At 55.1% G+C, this 20,290-nt stretch overlaps 1 protein-coding gene across 2 annotated transcripts in view; it reads right to left on the reverse strand.

Moving 5' to 3' along the window:
* The window catches only part of ELL (elongation factor for RNA polymerase II), a 78,301-nt gene that overhangs the window by 12,517 nt on the left and 45,494 nt on the right, over positions 1 to 20,290 (reverse strand). For both annotated transcript variants that reach the window (XM_049640267.1, XM_049640268.1), the window contains exons 2-6: positions 18,384 to 18,431; positions 11,361 to 11,482; positions 10,777 to 10,940; positions 8,397 to 8,671; positions 4,960 to 5,084 (exon numbers count right to left, since the gene is read on the reverse strand). In XM_049640267.1, coding sequence (XP_049496224.1) covers positions 4,960 to 5,084; positions 8,397 to 8,671; positions 10,777 to 10,940; positions 11,361 to 11,482; positions 18,384 to 18,431 — 734 coding nt within the window. The remainder of the gene's footprint in view (positions 1 to 4,959; positions 5,085 to 8,396; positions 8,672 to 10,776; positions 10,941 to 11,360; positions 11,483 to 18,383; positions 18,432 to 20,290) is intronic.

The following is a 20,290-nucleotide window of genomic DNA, read 5'->3' on the forward strand; positions in this document are numbered from 1 at the left end:
CACTGAATTGTGAGAAAGAACAAAGCTGGAGGCATCAATCCCGTGTTTCAAGATACAGTATAGGGGCGCCTGGGTGGCTCAGTCGGTTGAACGTCCGACTTCGGCTCAGGTCATGATCCCACAGCTCGTGGGTTTGAGCCCCGCGTCGGGCTCTGTGCTGACAGCTCAGAGCCTGGAGCCTGCTTCAGATTCTGTGTCTCTCTCTCTGCCTCTCCCCCACTCACACCCTGTATGTCTCTCAAAAATAAATAAACATTTAAAAAATTTAAAAAAAGACACAATATAAAGCTATAATAATCAAAACAGCATAATACTAGCACAAAAAAAATTGACACATAGATCAATGGAACAGAATAGAGAGCCCATAAGTAAACTCACGCTTATATGGTCAATTAATCCATGACAAAGGAGGCAAGAATATCCAACAGGGAAAAGACAGCCTCTTCAATAAATGCTATTGGGAAAACTGGACACCTATATGCCAAAGGATGAAACCGGATCACCTGCTTACATCATACACAAAAATAAACTCAAAATGGATTAAAGACCTAAATGTGAGACCTGAAACCATAAAACTCCTAAAAAGAAAACACAGACAGTAATCTCTTGTACATTGAGTTTAGCAACATATCTGTTGGATGCATCTCCTCAGGCAGGGGGAAGAAAAGCACAAACAACTGGGACTTCATCAAAATAAAAAGCTTTTGCACAGCAAAGGAACATCGACAAAACAAAACGACAACCTACCGAACAGGAAAAGATATTTGCAAATTATATATCTGCTAGGGGATTAATACCCAAAACATATAAAGAACTCACACAACTCAACACCAAAAAAAAAAAAAAAAAACCACCCCACAAATAATCTGACTTTAAAAAGGGCAGAAAATCTGAACAGATATTTTCCCACAGACCTACAGATGGCCAACAGCTACAGGAAAAGATATTCAACATCACTAGTCATCAGGGAAATGCAAATCAAAACCATGAGATATCACTTCACACCTGTCGGAACGGCTAGTATCAAAAAGACAAGAAAAGAGTGCTGGTGAGGATGGGGAGAAAAGGGAACCCTCCTGCACTGTTGGGAGTAATGCCAACTGGTATAGCCACCGTGGAAAACAGTATGGAGGTCCCCCCCACCCCCAGATTTAAAAATAAAACTACCAGGCAATTAGCAATAGCACTGCTGGGTACTTATACAAAGGAAACAAACAAACGAATCAAAAATACACAAGCTCCCCTAAGTTGACAGAAGCATTATTTACAATAGCCAAGATATGAAAGCAACCTAAGTGGCCGCGAATAGATGAACAGATTAAAAAGATGTGGGAGATAAAAACAACGGAATGTTACTCAGCCATAAAAAAGGATGGGACCTCACTGTCTGCAACAATGTGGATGGACCGAGAAGGTATTATGCTAAGTGAAATAAGTTAGACAAACAGCATATTATTTCACTTATATGTGGAATCTAAAACATAAGATTAAATAAATAAATAAATAAATAAATAAATAAAATGAACACACAAATAAAAAGAGAAACAGACTCATAAATGCAGAGAACAAACCGGTGGCTGCCAGAGGGGAGGGGCTTGGAGGGGGGGAGAAAGAGGTGAAGGGAATTAAGAGATACAAACTTCCAGTTATAAAATAATTAAGTCACCGCAACAGGCAAAAAATTACGGCATGGGGAACACAGTCAGTAACACTGTAACAGTCTCACAGGGTTGCAGACTGTGACCACACTGCACTTACTGGGGAGCACTGAAAAATGTACAGAACTGTCATATCATTATGCTGCAGACTCCAATCTAATGTAACACCGTATGTCAACCATATTTCAACAATGAAAAATTTTTAAATAAAAACATCACTCCCACGGAATGAGAATGTGATGCTACAAAAAACCAGACCAAAGACCAGTGGGAACTAGAAACGATTGGCAAAAGGGAGGGATGGGAGGAGCTGAAAAGAGAGAGCGACGTGCAATGGGGAAGATGCGAAAGTGGACAGTTTATGGAGCACAACCCTCCCCCCGTACCTCTGACACCCCCACCCCCTCCCCCTCCCTGCCCCCTGCCTCACATAAAGGGAGGTTGCCGGAGGGGCATAGGAAGCCTTTCCAGGAGCACACACAGCGTGGGAAGAAGGATGAAGGGAGTTTTCAGGCTGTGAGAGCAGAGACACTCGCCCCAGAGCACCTGCCAGGCCACGCCGTGATCACGCAGACGTGTAAATGGCTGGGTGGGGAACCTCCAACCCTTGTGGGCCAGGCCTTCAACATGGAGGCAAAAGTCCTCGGGATCTGAAGGCCCAGACTTGGGCAACTGCCAATCCAATCTGACTGAGCTACGGCAGAGGGGCCAATCAAAGCCCTTTCCTCAGGAGCTGTATCCCTTCAGCACCAGGGCAGAATCGCAGACCCAGGAATGGGAGAGCTTGCACAGGGAGAGGGAGAGGAGTGAGGAGAGTGAGAGGAGAGTGAGAGGGGACCAGGAGTGGAGCGGTCTCCTGGGGGAACCGGCAGGACCTCTGATCCGCTGAAAGTGACAAAAGGCCATGGGACAACCAGGGGAAGCTTGGGTTGTGAAGGGCAATGAGAATGAGCAGAGTAAGTGACAGGGCAGCCAAGCAGGTTACCAAGTCCACAAAGAGCGTATGTGGTGGGATGGTGACTGTGGTTTGGCGTGTGGTCCAGATGCCTGCCCTCGGGGAAGCGAGGCCAGGACAAGTGCAGGTGGTGGCAGGGTTGAGGGGAGTGAGTGTAAGGCCAGGCAACGTTGCCAAAGTCTCATCCTGCACTGGGAACACCTGGGGCAGGACGGGCCCCAGCAGCTACACACATGGGGAATAGAAGCACAGAGAAAGAATCGAAAGGATGCAGGAAGTGGGTGTCCGTGTAGAGAAAAGCCTCAGGGGCCCAGGTAGACTCTGCAAGCAGAAGCGTGCTTAACTCAGGTATGGATTTTGAACAAGCTGTAGGAAAAGGAGATGGCCCAGCTTCTGGGGTGACACTCGTCCCTACTCCCCACCAGCAGAAATACCCCAAGGCCCAGTTTTCCTTCCTGCCATGGGGCCATGGCTTCAAGAACTGCTATGCATGGGGTTTTCTTCGGGGCGTGAACAACCTAAAAAAGAACTGAGCAGACAGGTGGCTGGGGTCACCTTCAGCGTGGTCACGGGCATCGAAGATGCTGACCCTGACTTCTGCACACCAACCAGTTCAAGCTTCCAAGGACGGTAGGTGCTGCTGGTAAGTCGAGTGTTTCCTGGCGAGGCTGATCCCTAAGCTGGCCCATGCAGAGAGAAGAGCACCATGCTGGCCCGGGCGAAAGCCAAGTGCCTTGGGTTTACAGGAGTCCTGGCAGCTCATTCAGCAGAGCAAGGAGGAATACGAGCCCAGAACTGCACAAAGCTCCAGAGCTGAGATTCCTACTGACCCCACCTACACACATACACACGCACACACACGCACACACGCACACACAGGACACACAGACACACACACACACACACTCCTGGCCATTCCCCTTCTGGGGAGCTCAGTGTGGCCAATGCCCTCAGGGTCTGAGAACAGCAGCCAGTTAGCGAGAGGCTCTGAAGGACGGGAGGACAGGAACAGTCTTGCAGTGAGTGTCCCTCGTGTGCCCCTTGCCACCTCCAAGCACTTGGGTAGGTAAACTTGACCATGTCAACAGTGGTCAACTCAAGACATATTTAGCTGGGGCAACAGCAGACCCCAGAAAGGGGATGGGGGCGGGGGGGGGGTCTTCTGCTGAAAACCTCTCCTCTCAGTCTCCCCAAGACCTCTGGACAGCCGGAGCCGTGACCCTAGGCTGGCCTAGAAACAGGTACTGGCTTGGGGAGGAGTGCCCTGCAGGGCTGACGAGAAACTCCGGGTTCACCTAGAGCGGCCCCAAATCGGCTCTGCTTTCTACACGCAATTAGTGCTTTAAACAACTGAACTTCAAAACCACACACACACACACACACACACACACACACACACACCCCTCATAAATAACTCCAAGTCCCTGAGAAATCACTTAAGGACTAATTAGTGTATCAGCCTGCTCTGAACGCCGCTTCACAGCCCGGCTCCCAAGTCAGGCATCAACTGAGAAGGAAATCATTAATTGCTTGCCTGAGCCAGGCAGGGGCCTACTTAACCACTCCTCCCCTGGGCCACCAAGGCCACTCCTGACCTCAGGTCCCAATTAATCTGAGAGGGAATGTGTTTAATTAATGCTACTTAATCATGTCTGTGGGGAGTTTTGTTTTGCTTTGTTTCTCTCTGCTTCAAGATCTCGAGAGGTTCTTCTTAAGAAGGAAGTGGCGGGGCGCCTGGGTGGCGCAGTCGGTTAAGCGCCCGACTTCAGCCAGGTCACGATCTCGCAGTCCGTGAGTTCGAGCCCCGCGTCAGGCTCTGGGCTGATGGCTCGGAGCCTGGAGCCTGTTTCCGATTCTGTGTCTCCCTCTCTCTCTGCCCCTCCCCCGTTCATGCTCTGTCTCTCTCTGTCCCAAAAAAATAAATAAAAAAACGTTGGGGAAAAAAAAAAAAAAAAAAGAAGGAAGTGGCCTAAAGCAGAAGCCTGTGGGGGTGTGCAGGTTTGGGAAGGGAGCCTGATGGGAAAGGAAAGGAGGCACCGGGATAAGCTGGGTGGACTGAATCCTTCTGTCTGGGCATTCTGGTGTTCAGGACAGTGACTTGTGCCCTCCACTCCACCCAGCAGGGGCTGGCCTTTCCCCCGACAAGGGGCCACGGTGGGCTGCCCGGGCACTGTGGCATCCCAGGCAGCGGGGAAAGACTGCCAGAGAGTCTCCATGGATCCTTCCATCCTGCTCAAGGGCCCTGTGGCCTTCAGAACCACACAAGGCCACCCCAGCATCCTCAGGACGAGATCTGCCCCAGAACCAAGGGGTGGGGACAGGCCCAGAGATGGGAGGCGGCATTACCGGACCAGCATCCGCTTCAGCAGCTGCTGGTCCCCTTCCGAGTAGCCGGGCCAGTCCTTCTGCACATCCTTATACACACAGTCCTTCAGCGTGCATGTGCCATCCTTGGCATTCACGTTGGCCACCTGTAAGAAGAACCAGAATCACCTTGCGGGAAGCCCAGAGGAAGCAGGAGCTACTGAGAGCATTTGATGGAAGGTGGGGGGCAGACACACAGGAGGGGAAAGAGGGCAGAACCCCCCCCCCACCCCCACCAAATCCCCTGCCTACCGGGGCAGCAAGCCCTGGGATGCAAAGGGGTCAGAACACCAGGTCCTGACACAGGTGTCTTACAGCTGCCGGAAGACAGGTTGGCTCCTAAAGGGGCAGTGCTGCCATCTATACTCACAGGACCCCATCACCAGCCTCCCGACTGAACGTTTCATCTTCACCAAATTCAGGTTAAATCTTAACACCCAAAATGATGGTGTTAGGAGGTGGGGCCTTTGGGAGGTGATGAGGTCATGAGGGTTTGGAGCAGTGCCCCCTGTAAGAGACTCCGGGGGGCCCTCGCCACTCCTGCCACGTGATGACACAGGGAGAAGACCCACTCTGTGAACTGAGAAGGGGGCCCCACCAAACCCCCAATCTGCTGGCGCCTCGATCTTAGACCTCCCAGCCTCCAGAACTGTGGGAAGTAAACGTCTGTTGTTTATACGCCACCAGTTTATGTTATTCTCTCAACAGCAGTCTGAACAGACCGACGCCCGCTCTCGAATACACACTCCCGGGACACACGTGGCCGAGGCTGGGGCAGCCGGGGCCTCCAGGGGCCAGGCTAAGTCCACCTTCCCCGCAACCAGCCAGCCCTGCCCGGGCGGGGTACCAAAGGCTGAGCTGGTCTCCAAGACTGTGAAGGCAGACTCAAAACGTTGACCCTGAGGATGCTTATAGAAGTCCGGGCCCCACCCCAAAGCGGGTACTTCCGGGACTATCTCGCTGGCCTCTGGCGCACGGCCGCAGGGAGCTGGCGCGGCGGCTGTTTTTCACTCTCACGGGCTTCTGAGAGGACTCTGTGTCACAGCGGTTTCCACAGGGAACATTTTTTAATGGTTGAGTAATATTCCACCGAACATCTGCACTGTGATTTACTCAAAGGTTTCTCCTTTGTTGGATGCTGACGCCATTCCCAGTTTCTCTGTAGCATATAAACAGACACCGCTGTGTGCAGGTTTTTCCATGCTGGCGACGTTTTCCTTCGGCCAGCTTCCCAGAAGTGGGATTAATGGGTCAAAGGCTCTGAACATTTTTATGGCTCTTGATGCGTTTTGCTAAAATGCTCTCCAGAAGAGCCACCCACCCGTCAACACTCCCACCCATGGAGGACGAGCCTGTGGGTTTCTCTGAGGCCCCGCCAGCGCCGGAGACAGATGCTTTAAATCTTTGCTTTGGATGTTTTCACAGAAGGAAGAGGGAAGGTGCCTCTGAGGAGTGTGCTTTCGTGTGTGTTGCTCATCGGAATCCCTGATCACTTGGGGGCGGCTGGAAATGACCAGCCGGGGCAAGGCCCGGCCCACAGTGTTCCCAGAGACCTTCCCCTTCCTCAAGCTGACGGGGTCCTGCTACTGCCCACGACCACCAGGGAGAACAAGCTGGGTAGTCAATACAGAAGCACAAGGCAGATGGGGCCATTTAGAAGAAATCACAGTAGACATGGGGAGCACCCTCTGCCACCGACACCACGGGAGGCTGCTGACTCCAAATCAACCTAGGAAGCCAGAGCCCAGCAGGGTACCTCTCTGGTCCTGGGAGCAATGAGAGCATCTCAGAGGTTAGAAAAGCAGCAGGAACCCCTGGCACAACGACATCAGCACCGACAGATCCCCATCTCTTTGGAAAACTGAGCCCGCTGGCATTCTTGCTGCATCGGAGGACTGCTCAGAGGGTACATCTCAGATGTAACTGTGTGCACGGTCAGTTAAGTTTCACGTTCTGGTTTGAGGGGTTCAAGTGCTTCTTCTTTACTCTGGGCACAAACAGGGCAAGAGAGGAAGATGGGAGCATGGGCGTTCCCAAGAACACCACAGTAGGGGCCAATGGCGGCCTGACTGGGCAGCGGTGTGGACTACAGGCATGTCCAGGGTGGGCACAGGTCCCACCTGCGTCTTCAGTCCTGGCTCACGTCTGAAGACCTGGCAATCTGCCAGCCCTGCCTCATTCTGAGCTCCAGCCCAGGGGAAGGGCCTCCACTGTGCTTCCCTTGAGTTCCCAAGGATAAGGCTGACACCTGCGACTTCCCAAGGAAACAAGCCCCCTAAGAACATCATTCCTGTTCTGGAGCTTTCTGGATGCTTTGGCAAGCCCCTCTGCCAAAGAAAACTTCTGAGCCATCAAGCTACATATCTACCTTCTAATAGGCCAGGAGCCAACTCGTGAGCTCAGAGGGAGAAACCTTAAAGCTTGGTCCTCGCCTGCACAGCCTCTGAGTGGGGGACAGTGTCTCAAGAGGCCACATCCACACAGGGTTTCCTGCCAAGTAGAGCCCCTGAGGCCAGGGTCCCGGTGACGTGAGGGGCCGCGAACCCCGTGGCTCATCCTCAGACACAGCTACCAACTGTCACAGCATGTGAGTCCCGCACTGCTGCCAGGAGCGTCTGAGGTGGGATGCAGGTGAGCTGGCGGACAGAATCCCTGGACGCTCGGCCACGCCTCCTCCGCAGGATGCGACTGTCATGCCAGCCACGTGGACCTCACAGCAGGGCTCCACGGTGGCCCATCCCCACTTCACAGCAAGGAGGCATCTGCGTGGTCTGGCTGATGTGGCGAAGCCAGAGCGAGCCGTTCACCTTCCCAGGGGTCCTCAGACTCCCTCCGGGGGCTTTGGGAGACAGGCCCCGCCCCCTCCTGCTCCAAAGCCTGAGCCGTGCCCTAACAGCAGGTTTCACCTGCTGACATCACGTTCAACCCCTCAAGAGGCGCTGCGGGCAAGCTGCAGCCACACACGGAAGCCTGAGGGTCTCCACGTGAAGCCCCTTGCCCAGAGCCACGGCTGGTGTGTGGTAGGGACGCCCACTGACCGTGGAGCCTGTGCTCTTGTTAACTCACATATGCGGTCACCCAGGCTTCTTTAAATTCTAAAAGCCTCAGGCGGCTGAAGTCTTTGTTGGATCCTCTGTGCTGTGCCCGCTGCCTGTGTGGTAGCAGACAGCGAAGGAGGAGCATACTGACCTCCCTCCGAGCCAACCTCGGAGCCACTGGACAAGAAGCACCATGGCCAGCAACGTGTCCGTGACACCCTCAAGCCGGTCCTAACCCGGGAGGCCGAGGCTCTGAGGCAGGCTGCGAATCTTGGAAGAGATCCCAGGAAGGGCTCTTCCCAGCACCCCTGTGTCCAGACCCTCTGCCGAGGCCACTCAAGGTTGACTGAACCCTCCACCTGGCCCCGGGCAAGCACGAACCTGCTGGAGGAGGCCGTCCAGCGCATCCTTGTCCGCCTGGGCCAGGCCGTCCTTCTGCAGCCGTAGCAACAGCTCGGCCTTCCGATAGGGCCTCAGCGCCAGGAGGTGCAGCACTCGGTCACGGAAGGGCCTCTGAGACACCCCACTGCCCCCACTAATGCCACCGACACTGCTCTTCTTGATGGCGCTCGCCAGGTTGATTGGCGTCGCCCGCTTCCGGGAGGGCACGGCGTCCGTGGCCCCCGGGGCTGGTTTCCGAAACTGAACCTTCTTGCCTGCAACGAGAGCCAAGGCATTAGGGATTTAAGGGGGTGAGGGGGTACGGCCTCTGTGTCCCTCTGCCTGGGGCTGACGCCGAACTCTGAGCGAGTGCGTGGACGCCTGCTGACGGCCGACAGCCCAAGGGGAAGGCAGCTGCAGCCCCATCCAGCCTGGCCTGCTCCGTGGGGACCTGGAGAGCTGAGTACACCACCTACTGACCACACACAGCTACCAGGCCCTTGCAGGGCCCCAAGTGTCAGAAGCGGGAGCTGCAGGAAACAGAGGTATGTTCAGAGCTTTAATGGATTTCATCAAGGGCAGCCCGACCGCTATACGGAGAGGGCGGCTGATGAAAAGGGTGGGGTTCCTGAACGGCCAGAGGCAGGCGCCCCCAGAGCCCGCACATCACAGCACTCTCCAGCCACAGGACCCGCCATTCTCTTTTATGATAAAGGAGGAGTGGATAAAGGTATGGGGCCGCTTGGGCAGCTTCTCTGGAGACCCCGGGGTAGGAGCAGCTCCCCAGGCTGCAGCCCCGTCAAGTGCTTCTTGGACAGACCCAGAGTCCCGGGGGAGGGGGGCAGCGGCCCGATCCCCCACGACCCTAGTGCGAACAGACTCCAGCACTGCTCTTGAGGGAGGGGCCTCTGCTCAGAATTTGTTAACTCCACCCTGGACGGCAGCACGGCCACTGAGGGAACGTGCACGGCCAAGTGAGGTCAGCGCGTGCCTCACGTCCTTGGGCCAGAAAGCTCTCCACAAGAACTTTTTGTTTTGCTCTCATCCCTTAAATCTCATTTGTCAAATTAATACGGGAAGGAGTGCTGTCAAAATCCTTAGGGCCAGACTTTGTTCCCAGAGGACCCAGCTGATGGGCTGACGCAGGGTAGAGGAGAGGCCTGACGCAGTGGGACATATATGACTACGCTTTCAGAGGCCAGGAGACAAGTGCTGCCACCAGAACCGAAACCAAGAACTCTCGCCCTCCCCAAAGTGGTACGACAAGCCACACTTTTGACCAAGTTTTTGGCTGAAGGACGCAGAAACTTACTAAGATGTATATGAATGTCCACATTTGCACACTGAGGCGAGAGCAGGCAGGGGAAGTATTTCTGGATTCTGACTGCTGCTCTCGGGCGGCTTTGTCCCCAGCAGCAGCTCACAGCCCAGGGCATGGGCTCCCTCAGCATGCACGGCCACATCCACCAGGATGCAGCGTTCACTGGTAGCATGGACTCCTCCTGCCTAGGGTTTCGGTCAGAGCCAACTCCACTGCCACGCCAGTGAAATCACATACTCCTTTGGGGGCCTTTGAAATCCTCCCACCTTTTCTCAAAAAACAAAAAACCCCAAAAGCCATTAAGGTCCTGTTTGCTGTAAGCCATTTTGTGCCTTTCTCGGGCCTAACGCCCTTCCTCTTGGCCTTGAATCCTGATGACTCTTGAACTTGTCTGGGTCTAGGTGCTGGGAAGACTAAAGCAAGAATGGAGCTTCCTAAAAGTAAACACTTTTCATGCTGCTGGTGTCTCAACTTCACCAAAACCGTTTCCAAGCAGATGATGAGCTGCCAGAGCCTTCTCGTCCAGCAGGAAATCAACACATTTCCTTCCCAGTTGTGACCTGACAGGCCCTTGCTGGCCCCAACCCAGCAGCAGACTATTTGCCATAGCGCACATCTCACAATCGGCACCTTGCCGCTGGCCGTGTCAGGCTTGGGGAAGAGCCAGCCAGGCGGGTGAGGGCAGGGGTGGCAGCTGAAGGAGGACAGACCCCAGCCCTGCCATCGAGGAGCGTGTCTATCTCCCTGATGGGTAGGGATTCCCGAGGTCAGAACCTGAGAGAAGGGCTCGTGGATTCGGAATTCCTGGAGTTCTTGGGGCTCATATTCAAACTGGGGAATCAGCAGATGCCACAGCCCCCAACAGACTCGGCCAGTACAACAGGACCTTTTCTGACCTGACAATGAGAGATGGCTCCCCTTGCTTGGGGCTAGACCTCTGTCAACCCATCATTCCCACTCCCGGCCAGGACAAGCCTTCAGTCCCTCCTGCTCCCCACCACAGCTGCCCAGCAGGCATGAGCCCCCCCCAACAGGCGGAGTCGCAGGCCTCATCCTCACCCAGGTAGCGGCCTCCAGCCTTGATGACGATGGCACCACGGCTCCGTGTCTCCTCCTCAGCTTGCGCCATGCTCTGTCGTGCTTTCTGGTAGGAGTCATCGGTGGCACACACCGTGATTTTGTCCTGGATGCTGCCCAGGCAGTCCAGGTGAACATCCCCGTGGCTGCAAAACAAGGGGCCAGAAGCTAAGGTGAACTCCTCCTGGGATGACAGGGAGACACGGTCTGGGTGCCCGTGCTCCCCCGTTACCCCCCAGCTGGAAATGGGCCCAGCGCTAACTTGAGCAGCATCGTTTCCACACAGCGTATCTTAACCTGGAAAAAACAAGGGAACCCAGGCCCCTGGGCAGAGGTAGCAGGCCTGCACCTGTGCCCTGGACACACTGAATGCAGCAGCAAGGCTCGGGTATGAGAAAGGGGATCTGGAATGGCCTGGCTGGCTCAGTCAGTAGAGCATGCGGGTCTTGATCTTAAGGTCGTGAGTTCAAGTCCAACACTGGGTATAGAGATGACTTAAATAAATACCCCCCCCTCAAAAAAAGAGAAGAAGAAGAAGGGGGCACTGCGCCCAGATGAGGCCTTACCTGGATACATATTGCTGGATGCAGTCAAAGCTGCCCTGGGGGCTGTCACGGCCAATGTTGGAGAGGTAGAAGGAGAAGGTCCGCGCCTCCGTGGGGCAGTCAGGCTGGGGGATGGAGATGTGCTGCATGGAGAGGGAGAAACATCACTGGGAGGTCCACATCACGGAGGGGACCGTGGGATGGGCCATCCATTGGACCCCAGACCGTCCCCCACAGCTTGACACAAGGAGGAAGTGCCAGTGCTTTCTAAGCATGGCACGTTGGTCTGAGGAGCACAGAGCACTTAGCACACGCCCGGAGCCAGGGAGCCCACCCTGATCTGGGCCATGAGCCAATTTCCCACCCAGCAAATGGGGCAGATCTGGCCTGGGACATGTGTGAAGGTGACGTGAGACAAGACGGGCAGCAGTAGCTATCAGTGCACACTGAGCAGCCGATATGCTCCAACCCTTGCTCCCCTGTGGGATACACACTCCACCTGGATGTCCATTCACTGTCCTGCAGCCAAGACCAAGGCGGGTGCAGGCCCCGAGGGGCTCACAGATCGGCCACACCCTCCCCCAACAAACCGTGACACGGTTACGTGTGACAAAGGATGAATGTCTTGGTTAACAGAACCCTGACTTTGGACAGTGCCTCTGCAGAAGGGTGGGACAGCCTGACCGGCAGATAGACAGACAGCAAAGGTCCCGGCCAAGGTGCAGGGCTCGGTGCAGGTGGGATAGCATTGCGCCCACAGGCCGGGGCTGCATTCCAGGCCAACCCTCACTGGATTGAAGTCCTGGGGGCTGTGGAGGAAGCTGGTGGGAAGATCCATGCTCCGGCTGCTGGCCCATATTTGGGGCACAAGATGGGCCTCCAGAACCCTCTGTTACCAGTGGGGACTCCTCATAAAGTAATCCCTGGGTTTTGAGTGCAGGAGCTCAGCACAGCTAGGCACACAAACAAGGGGGGGCAGAAGAAGGCCCCATTCAGGCCTTATCCTTGGGCTGTTAAACCACCTCAGTATGCCCAGGCCCTATTTCTTCTCCACTGATGTGAGACCACCATGCCTCCCTCATCAGCATTGGACCAAACACGGCCCCGACTGAATTCCAGCCTTGCCCAGCTGTCATATGTAAATAAGGGCAGTTCAGCCTGAGACTGAGGACACGGTGGCTCAGGTCACAAGGAGGGCCGCTGCCCTCTTCACAGCCTCCCCCCCTCCACCGCTCCGCAGGGTGGTGTGTGGACCCATAAGGGAACCTGCACGTGCACCTGGCCTAGAGTTGGCCCCAAAATACTGAGTGACCTGCCCAGCCTGCAGTCAGTCCCTGCCCCAGACGTGCACAGTGAGAGCCAACGTGGCACAGACTGGCTCCCAGATAAGGCAGTTCAGCCCTGTCCTGCCTGTACGCGACATCTCCTTGTCTCACGCTTGTGGCCATCTTGTGCTGCCGGCCCATCCCTTCTTGGATGTGACGTTTGTTCTCCATCACAGAAGCAGCCGGAACACGCCGCCCAGATGTTGAGGCTCAGGCTGCTGAGGGCCACTGCAGGAGACGCACCCAGAGCCAGATACGCACTGATGCCGTTGCCCAGAATGCAGCCGGAAGCTCATGCACCCCAAAGTCAGCAAGTCAACAGTAGCTTCCGGTGGAAGCTGACACCCCTGCCATCGGGTGGCTCTTCCTCCACCCGATCCTTGAACCTCCTCCTCATCTCATCCTGGCTCTGATGGAGACACAGCCTCCCCAGGCGCCACTTTCCAGCTCAGTCTGCTCAGAGGACAGTGGCTGCCTCAAGGGCAATGGTCCTCACTGGGCTGTCACCCCTGAGAGGAGGGCAGGAGGTCAGGTCTCAGTCCCAAAGTGATTGTGCTTCTCTCTGGGTGGGAGCTGTGGGGACTCTTCGCCGTGACCGTTTTATGCCATCTAAACTTTTTCCACACAGGTGTGCGCGCCCACCTCCAAAATTCGTCCTGGACGTGGGGGTCCCAGCACAGAGCCCGGAGGTGGGTTTGTGTAGCCACTGGGGCCACAGGATGGTGGGAAACCCGGGGCTTGAAACTGATGCATGGGAGAACGTGATGCTGCTGGGGACAGGGGAGACACACACAGAGGTCTCCAGTATCCTTCAGGACAAAGGCGGGGACACCCGAGCGGGGGAAGGAGGAAGGCAGAGGGGAGGTTTGCTGGGAGCCTGGTGTGGCCAGGTCTCTCGGCCCCATCCCCGCCCAGCACTACCACGGCCTGAGGACTCCTTTGGTTAACGGGCTGCTTTGCTGCTCCTCAGTGACGCTGGTTATGGGTTACCAGTCGGTGGGCACCGAGCAAGGAAATCCCCCATTGGGGCATGAATAGACCAGGAATGCATGGCTTTCTCTGTGCCAGCGAAGAGCTTGGCACATGTACCAGGATGTGGCCCGACAGTCAGCCCTGCTCAGCTGCAGCATGTGCCTCCTGGACCGAGTCTCGGCTGCCCCACGGGGGCCACCATGTGGCCCTCAGCTGGCCTGGGCATGCAGGTCTGGGTGCTTCTAAGGTCAGCCCTGACTCCAGGTGATGGGGGCAGGGGGAGTCACTTTAAACCTAATCGAGTGTCTGTGTACACAGACCCAGAGCAGCAAACAGGCTTGCCCTTCCTGGGCGGCCCAGAGTGCCTCTGAGACCTGTGAGGGGCACAGGTCCCTGCCAGAGCCCTTTCACCTCCTCCTTTTCATTTATTTTGAGAGAGAGAGAGAGAGAGAGAGAGAGAGAGATTGAGAATGTGCACATGTAACCAGGGGAGGGGGAGAGAGAGAGAGGGAGAGAATCCCAAGCAGGCTCCGCACCGTCAGTGTGGACCCCGAGGCAGGGCTCAATATCACGAACGGCGAGATCATGACCTGACCTGAAATCAAGAGTCGGACACTTAACTGCCTGAGCCACTCAGGTGCCCCTCACCTCCTCCTCCTTTTGAAATCCATCCTAAGTGGGGCCTGCCTCCCCCCCGCCCTGCCCGCCCCCCGCCCCCCTCCCCGATCTGCAGGTGCAGGCGGGAGCTGTGAAAAGGCACATCAAGTCCTGGTGGCAAAAACTGGCGGGGAAGCGCTTGATACTCCGTTCCGGTAAGAACAAGACAAACAGGTACGCACAGGAACCCAAACTCCAACTGACCAGGTTCTCTCTGGCCAGAGGAGGTTCCAGGCAACACTTGCTTTCTTAGTTATTTTCGCTTCCTAAAGAAGCCTCAGAATAAAACATGTGCTGGGTAAAGAGAACTACGGTTGTCCAGCTGAACTTGACTTCCAAGAGCAAAGCGGCCACTTCGGCCCAGGGGCACTCCCTCAACCCCAACACCAGGGTGCATTCTAAGCACCTCCCTGCATTCCAAGAACCGCTCTCATGCCCTCACTCACCGAGGATGCTCAGAAGAGGGAGTGCACGCCCCCGCCCTCTGTTCAACCTTGGCACACAGATGGTTCCTGACTCTGCAACACCCCATTTTAGAAATTTTTTAGACTGTTTTCAAATTGTCCCTGTGACAACACGGCAACAAGCACCCTCGTGCCTCAATCATGTGCACATCCCGGACTGCTCCTTCAGAGTTGGCTCCTGGACACACAGACAGAAATGGGTCAAAGGCTTTCGACCAGCCCTGCCAAACTTCATTCTAGAAACTGCAGTTCAGGCTCCTGCTGCAGCACAGGCAAATGCCGCAACGCTAAACTGCCCTGGATACCACCCCTACTTCTCTTTTTTCATCAACTGAAGAGTTTTGGGGTGGGGCTGGCCAGGTGGAAGTTTCTTTTCCCCTCTGGAGGCTGACTTTTCACCAGCTGTCAGACGTTCACAACTCAGAAGTGAACCCCAGGGGCACCCGGGTGGCTAAGTCGGTTAAGCATCCGACTCCTGATTTTGGCTCAGGTCATGATCTCACAGTTTGTGAGTTCAAGCCCTACATCGGGCTCCGTGCTGGTGGAGCCTGCTTGGGATTCTCTCTCTCTCCCGCTCTCCCTCAAAATAAATAAAATAAACTTAAAAGAAAAAAAAAAAAGTGAGCCCCAGAAAGCAGAGGGGCCCAGGTCACCCAGCTCAGTGTCTGGGAGAGGGCAGGGAATGCAAACACAAACATGGACGTGGCAATGAAACAGAGACGAACACTTTGCTCTGGCGCATGACACCCTAGAGGCCAACACGCTACAAGTGAGAGACAAATGCCATTAGTCACCCCAAGGAACTAGCCAATGCCAGGGCCCGGCCACACACCACAACCTCCTCGGGCAGGCCTGGCTCCCATGGTGCTTACAAGCATAGGCAGGGAGGCGACCAGGCCAGATCGGACTCCCACCACCTCCCCACCAGGCAGCACTCAACACTGAGGTCCTATGCTGGCTGTCCACACCAAGGGGGACATGCACTAGGGGCCGAGTGAGCTTGCTGTGGGCTGCAAGGACACTGGTTTTCTTAAGTCCTTATTACCCCCCCACACACACAACCCCCAAGGCGGAGAGCCCATCACCTGGGCGAGGAGGCTGAGGGACAGTGAAAAGAACTGGCAAAGTCCCCTGAGCCAAGAGCCTACAGATCTTCAGTCTGTCAGCTTCATGGGCCTCTGGGAAAGACGGTCCTTGTCACGCTATGCAGAGCCTGGAACGTGGACTCAGCCCGTGGACCACGAACACTGAATGGGCCTGCCCAGCCCCACCCCTCTGGCCTCCCGTTCCTCTCTCTACCCAGCCTACCTCACTGGCCCCATCCCCAGCCTCAGCTATACACAAGCGGCTCAGCGACCAGGAGAGGGGGGAGGGGAGAGCCCAGGCACCCTGCCTCCTCTGGCAGCATGGTGACTATGCAGATGTGGCCTGGCCAGGAAAGCATCTGCTGTGTGTCCAGCACCAGGCCAGGCCCCTCACACCTGGCAGGGAGTAGGGGATGCATCCCATCACTGCCCAGGAAGAGAAGGATGACGTCCAGACACAGAGGGTAGACCTAGTGCCTGACCCTTCACAGCAAGCAGGGAAAGAACAGCACCCCTCCTCTCTACCTGGCACAGCCCTCCCCAGGCTCACAAAGGGAAGAGTGGAGAACTGTGGCCTGACTGGCCCAAAGCTGCGGCACAGGGCCTCTGTACCCTCAGAACCTTCTAGAAACTCTGTTACACATGAGAAAATCCAGAAGGAAGGAAAGTGGGCAAAGCATGATTCCGACTCTAAGGTGGCAGGACCCCTGACTCGAATGGATGTGGCTCTCAGGCTTTGCACAGAAATTTGGGTGACACAAAGCATGGCCCAGGAGAACCTCACGGTGCTTCCGTGAGCGGCCGTGTGGTGTCCTGCTGACCAGAAAATGCTGCTCACAGGATAAGCCATGGCTTTTAGTGGCCCTTTCCATGCATCTGCTTCCTCATCTTCGCGACTACAGAGGGTACAGCATGACTATTGGCCACCAGAGGGCACCATGGGGCCGGTCTGGCAGCAAGCCGAGGGAGCCCTGCCCCCCAACACTGACCTCTGCCCCTGGGGAAATGTCCCAGGGACAATAAAGGGAAGGCTGCCACAGGACTGATGGGACCAAAGAGAGATGCAGAAGTTCCAGAGGAGGAACTGGGGGAGCGAGGAGTCTGGGGCCTTTCAAGAGGTCTTGCTGACTTTAACTGGTCTTCGCAATAATGTCAGTTCAGTTCAGTTCAGTTCACGTGTGCACCTGGCCAGGCCACAGCCCCCGGGGACATCACGAATGCTAATGTGGATGGGGGTATTCTGTAGATGTGGTGGCATCCACAACCACCTGACTTTAAGAAAGTGACCCTCAATGGTCTGAGTGGGCCTCACCCAATCGGCTGAAGGCCTTGAGGAAACTGAGGTTTCCCTGAGGAGAAAGAAGGTCGCCTATGGACCACAGTGCCCATTCCTGCCTTCCCCATGGATGACTTTCAGCCTCACCAACCCCACAACTATGTGAGCCAATGCCTTGCAATACATCTCCTTGTATCTTTGTATCTGTACACACAGACACGTGGATGTTCTAGAGGCTCTCTCTCTGGAGCACCCTGGCAGGTGCACAGATCTTCTTAAGGAGGCGGCCGGCCAGCTGTCAGGTGGAAACTAACTGATTTAGACACTTGTGGCAACCCTTCAGATTAAAAAGAGAAAAAGAGACAGACAGACAGACTTGCAATAAAGACCACAAGAAAAACCAGTGTTTCAAGGTATGTTTGGTGGGTGAGGGATTTGGGGGTGGGTGGGCGGGGTTAAGTCCTAAGCCTTGGGAGGCAAGGATTGTGGACTACTAATCCTTTCTTTTATTCTCCAATTTTTTTCTGTAAGGTGGTCATTTAGAATGAAATAAACACATTTCACAAAAAATGGGAGTGCTGAGTTTCTATACCTACCCCCTGGGCCAGCAGCCCAGTACCAAAATCAGACACCCACGGTCCCAGGTCCAACAACAGAGACCAGCTTCCAGGGAGGCTACAGCTCCAGTTCCACTTGGCCCCTGGGACACCTCAGTTTTTTTGGTTTTTGTTTTTTTTTTTTTAATTTTTTTTACATTTATTTATTTTTGAGAGACAGAGCACAAGTGGGGGAGGGGCAGAGAGAGAATGAGACACAGAATCCGAAGCAGGCTCCAGGCTCCGAGGTGTCAGCACAAGAGCCCGACGTGGGGCTTGAACTCACAAACCGTGAGATCGTGACCTGAGCTGAAGTCGGACGCCCAACCGACTGAGCCACCCAGGCGCCCCTAGGACACCTCCGTTTTGAATCAGCACAGAGATCAGATCAGTACGGGGGGCCCAGGAGTCATTGGCTACAGGAAGGAAGCGGAGACTCTGAGGGGCCACTGGACAGAGAAGCTGCATTCGCCCCAGACAGCCTCTTGGTGTGGCCCTGGCTGTGGGACCAACCTGGCAGGCCTCAGCTTGGCACAGGCCCTGGCCTGACACAGAGCCGGATGGGGCCAAAATGCTGCCCCCAGCCTGCCTCTGTGCCCAGCAAGCCATGACAGGCAAGAGAGCACACTGGTCACAATTCCAAATATGATTAAGACAAAAAAGACTCACCCCTTGACTTCCCTGAAATCGGATTGATGGTCTCAGTGAAACAGAATCCTGCAAAAAAGAAAAACAGGAAAATGTCATTAAGATATCTGTAAATCCAGGGATTTACTTCCCAGTTGTAGAAAGAGTACTGTAAGGACAGTGCTGTCAGGAGAGGCAAGAGAAAACACATACACGCTGAAAATGCCAGGAAAGGTCACTGAAACAGAATTTCAAAGGATCGGCAGGAGTTCTCGGATGCTGTGGGGGCCAGGTATGTAAGAAGTAAGAGTGGAGACACAGGCAGTGGGCAGTCCCTCACTGTCCTCCCCAAACCAACGTCAGCCCAGGCTGTCCTGCCCCGGAGACACCCTCTCAGAAGGGAATCACCATGGACAAGCACCACTGCCCAGAAGGCAGGCTGATGAGGTGATGCCCGCGCCCCCCCCACCCCCCCACCACCACCAAACACCCTGCCAAGACAGGGCCCAATGCCTGCTCAGTTCCCACGTCACAGCTTCAGAGCAATTTGTCACCGAGCTTGGGACGGTGGAATTTCCAAATGTCACAAGAAAAAATATACTTAAAAAACTCAAAATACTTGAAGCTTCAGCTATTCAGAGATCGGCCTTCTGTCAGAATTTCAGAAAGAACATGGGTCCAGATGGAGGGTCGCACCTCTCTTTCTCACCCATCTTGGGCCCCAAGCACCCACCTTCTGCACAGCAGATACCGCCCCACCGCGTGGTCCTGGTTTGTCACCACAACCCTCTCCCTCAGCCCCCAAACCCACCTGGCCTCTGTGCCCACTGTCCTCCCCAGGCTTCTTCAGACGGCAGGCAGGGTCTGGGCTCTCCCACCTCCAGTCGAGCCCCACCTGCAGTGAGGCGAGGCCCTCCCACCTGGCCCCCACACTCCCAGACACCAGGGGTCTGGAGTGGCTACCTGTCTGCTCCCCATCCAGCATGTCAGGCCACCGCAGGCCCTGGGGTGAAGGAGCTCTCCAGATTTGTGGAAAGAACCAGCCAACGGGGCACCTACGTGGCTCAGTAGGTTAAGCGTCCAAATCTTGAGTTTGGCTCAAGGTCATGATCATGGTTCCGGAGACTGAGCTCCACACTGGGCTCTGGACTGACAGCATGGAGCCTGCTTGGGATTCTCTCCTTCTCTCTTTACTTCTCCCCGTCTACGCTCTCTCTCGCTCTCTTTCTCTCTCGCTCTCAAAAAATAAACACTTAAAAAAAAACCACTAATAACACAAAATTAAAAAAAAAAAAACAAACAACCAACGGGCATGCTGGCCTCTCGGTGCCCATGGACCCATTAGCCGCTGGGGTGAGGGCTGCGGTTGTGTCGCAGACATGGCTCAGCCAGCATGGACCACGCAAGCCACGCATGTACCCCTGTCCTTTTTGTTTACCAGGAGCCCCTTCTTTACCCAAAAATCTCAAGGATCCTGTCATCGGGAGCAATTTGTCACTGAGTGTGGTGCAGCAGAATTTCCAAACGTCCTGAGAGATCACACCGAGCACCAGTACCTACCTCCATGGGATCGGACACCCTAGAAGCTACCCTATACTTCCAAAGCACATCACCTCTCACTGCCAGGCCATCAGATATGGGACGTCCACCAGCCCCTTGTTCCGCTCCAGGACTAGAAACTAGCCCCTGCAGGCACAAGGCCCACTGTGCTTTGGAGAAAGGAGCCAGGCTTCCCCCAAAGCAGGCTCAGGGCCAGCTGCCCCATCCTACAAACCACAACCTGACCCCCGCCTGGGCTGACGTTCAGAGAATGAGAAACACAGCCCCTGTGGGGTCCCCGGCCTGGCTGGGCTCTTGAAGACACGACACTTAAGCAGCCTTTGCTTGGAATTGGGTTAAAGAAAGAGACCAAAAAGAAAACCTGCAGGCGGCCAATGAGCATGTGAGAA

This window comes from Panthera uncia, chromosome A2 (genome assembly GCF_023721935.1).
Source record: "Panthera uncia isolate 11264 chromosome A2, Puncia_PCG_1.0, whole genome shotgun sequence".
In the NCBI taxonomy this organism is placed as follows: domain Eukaryota; kingdom Metazoa; phylum Chordata; class Mammalia; order Carnivora; family Felidae; genus Panthera; species Panthera uncia.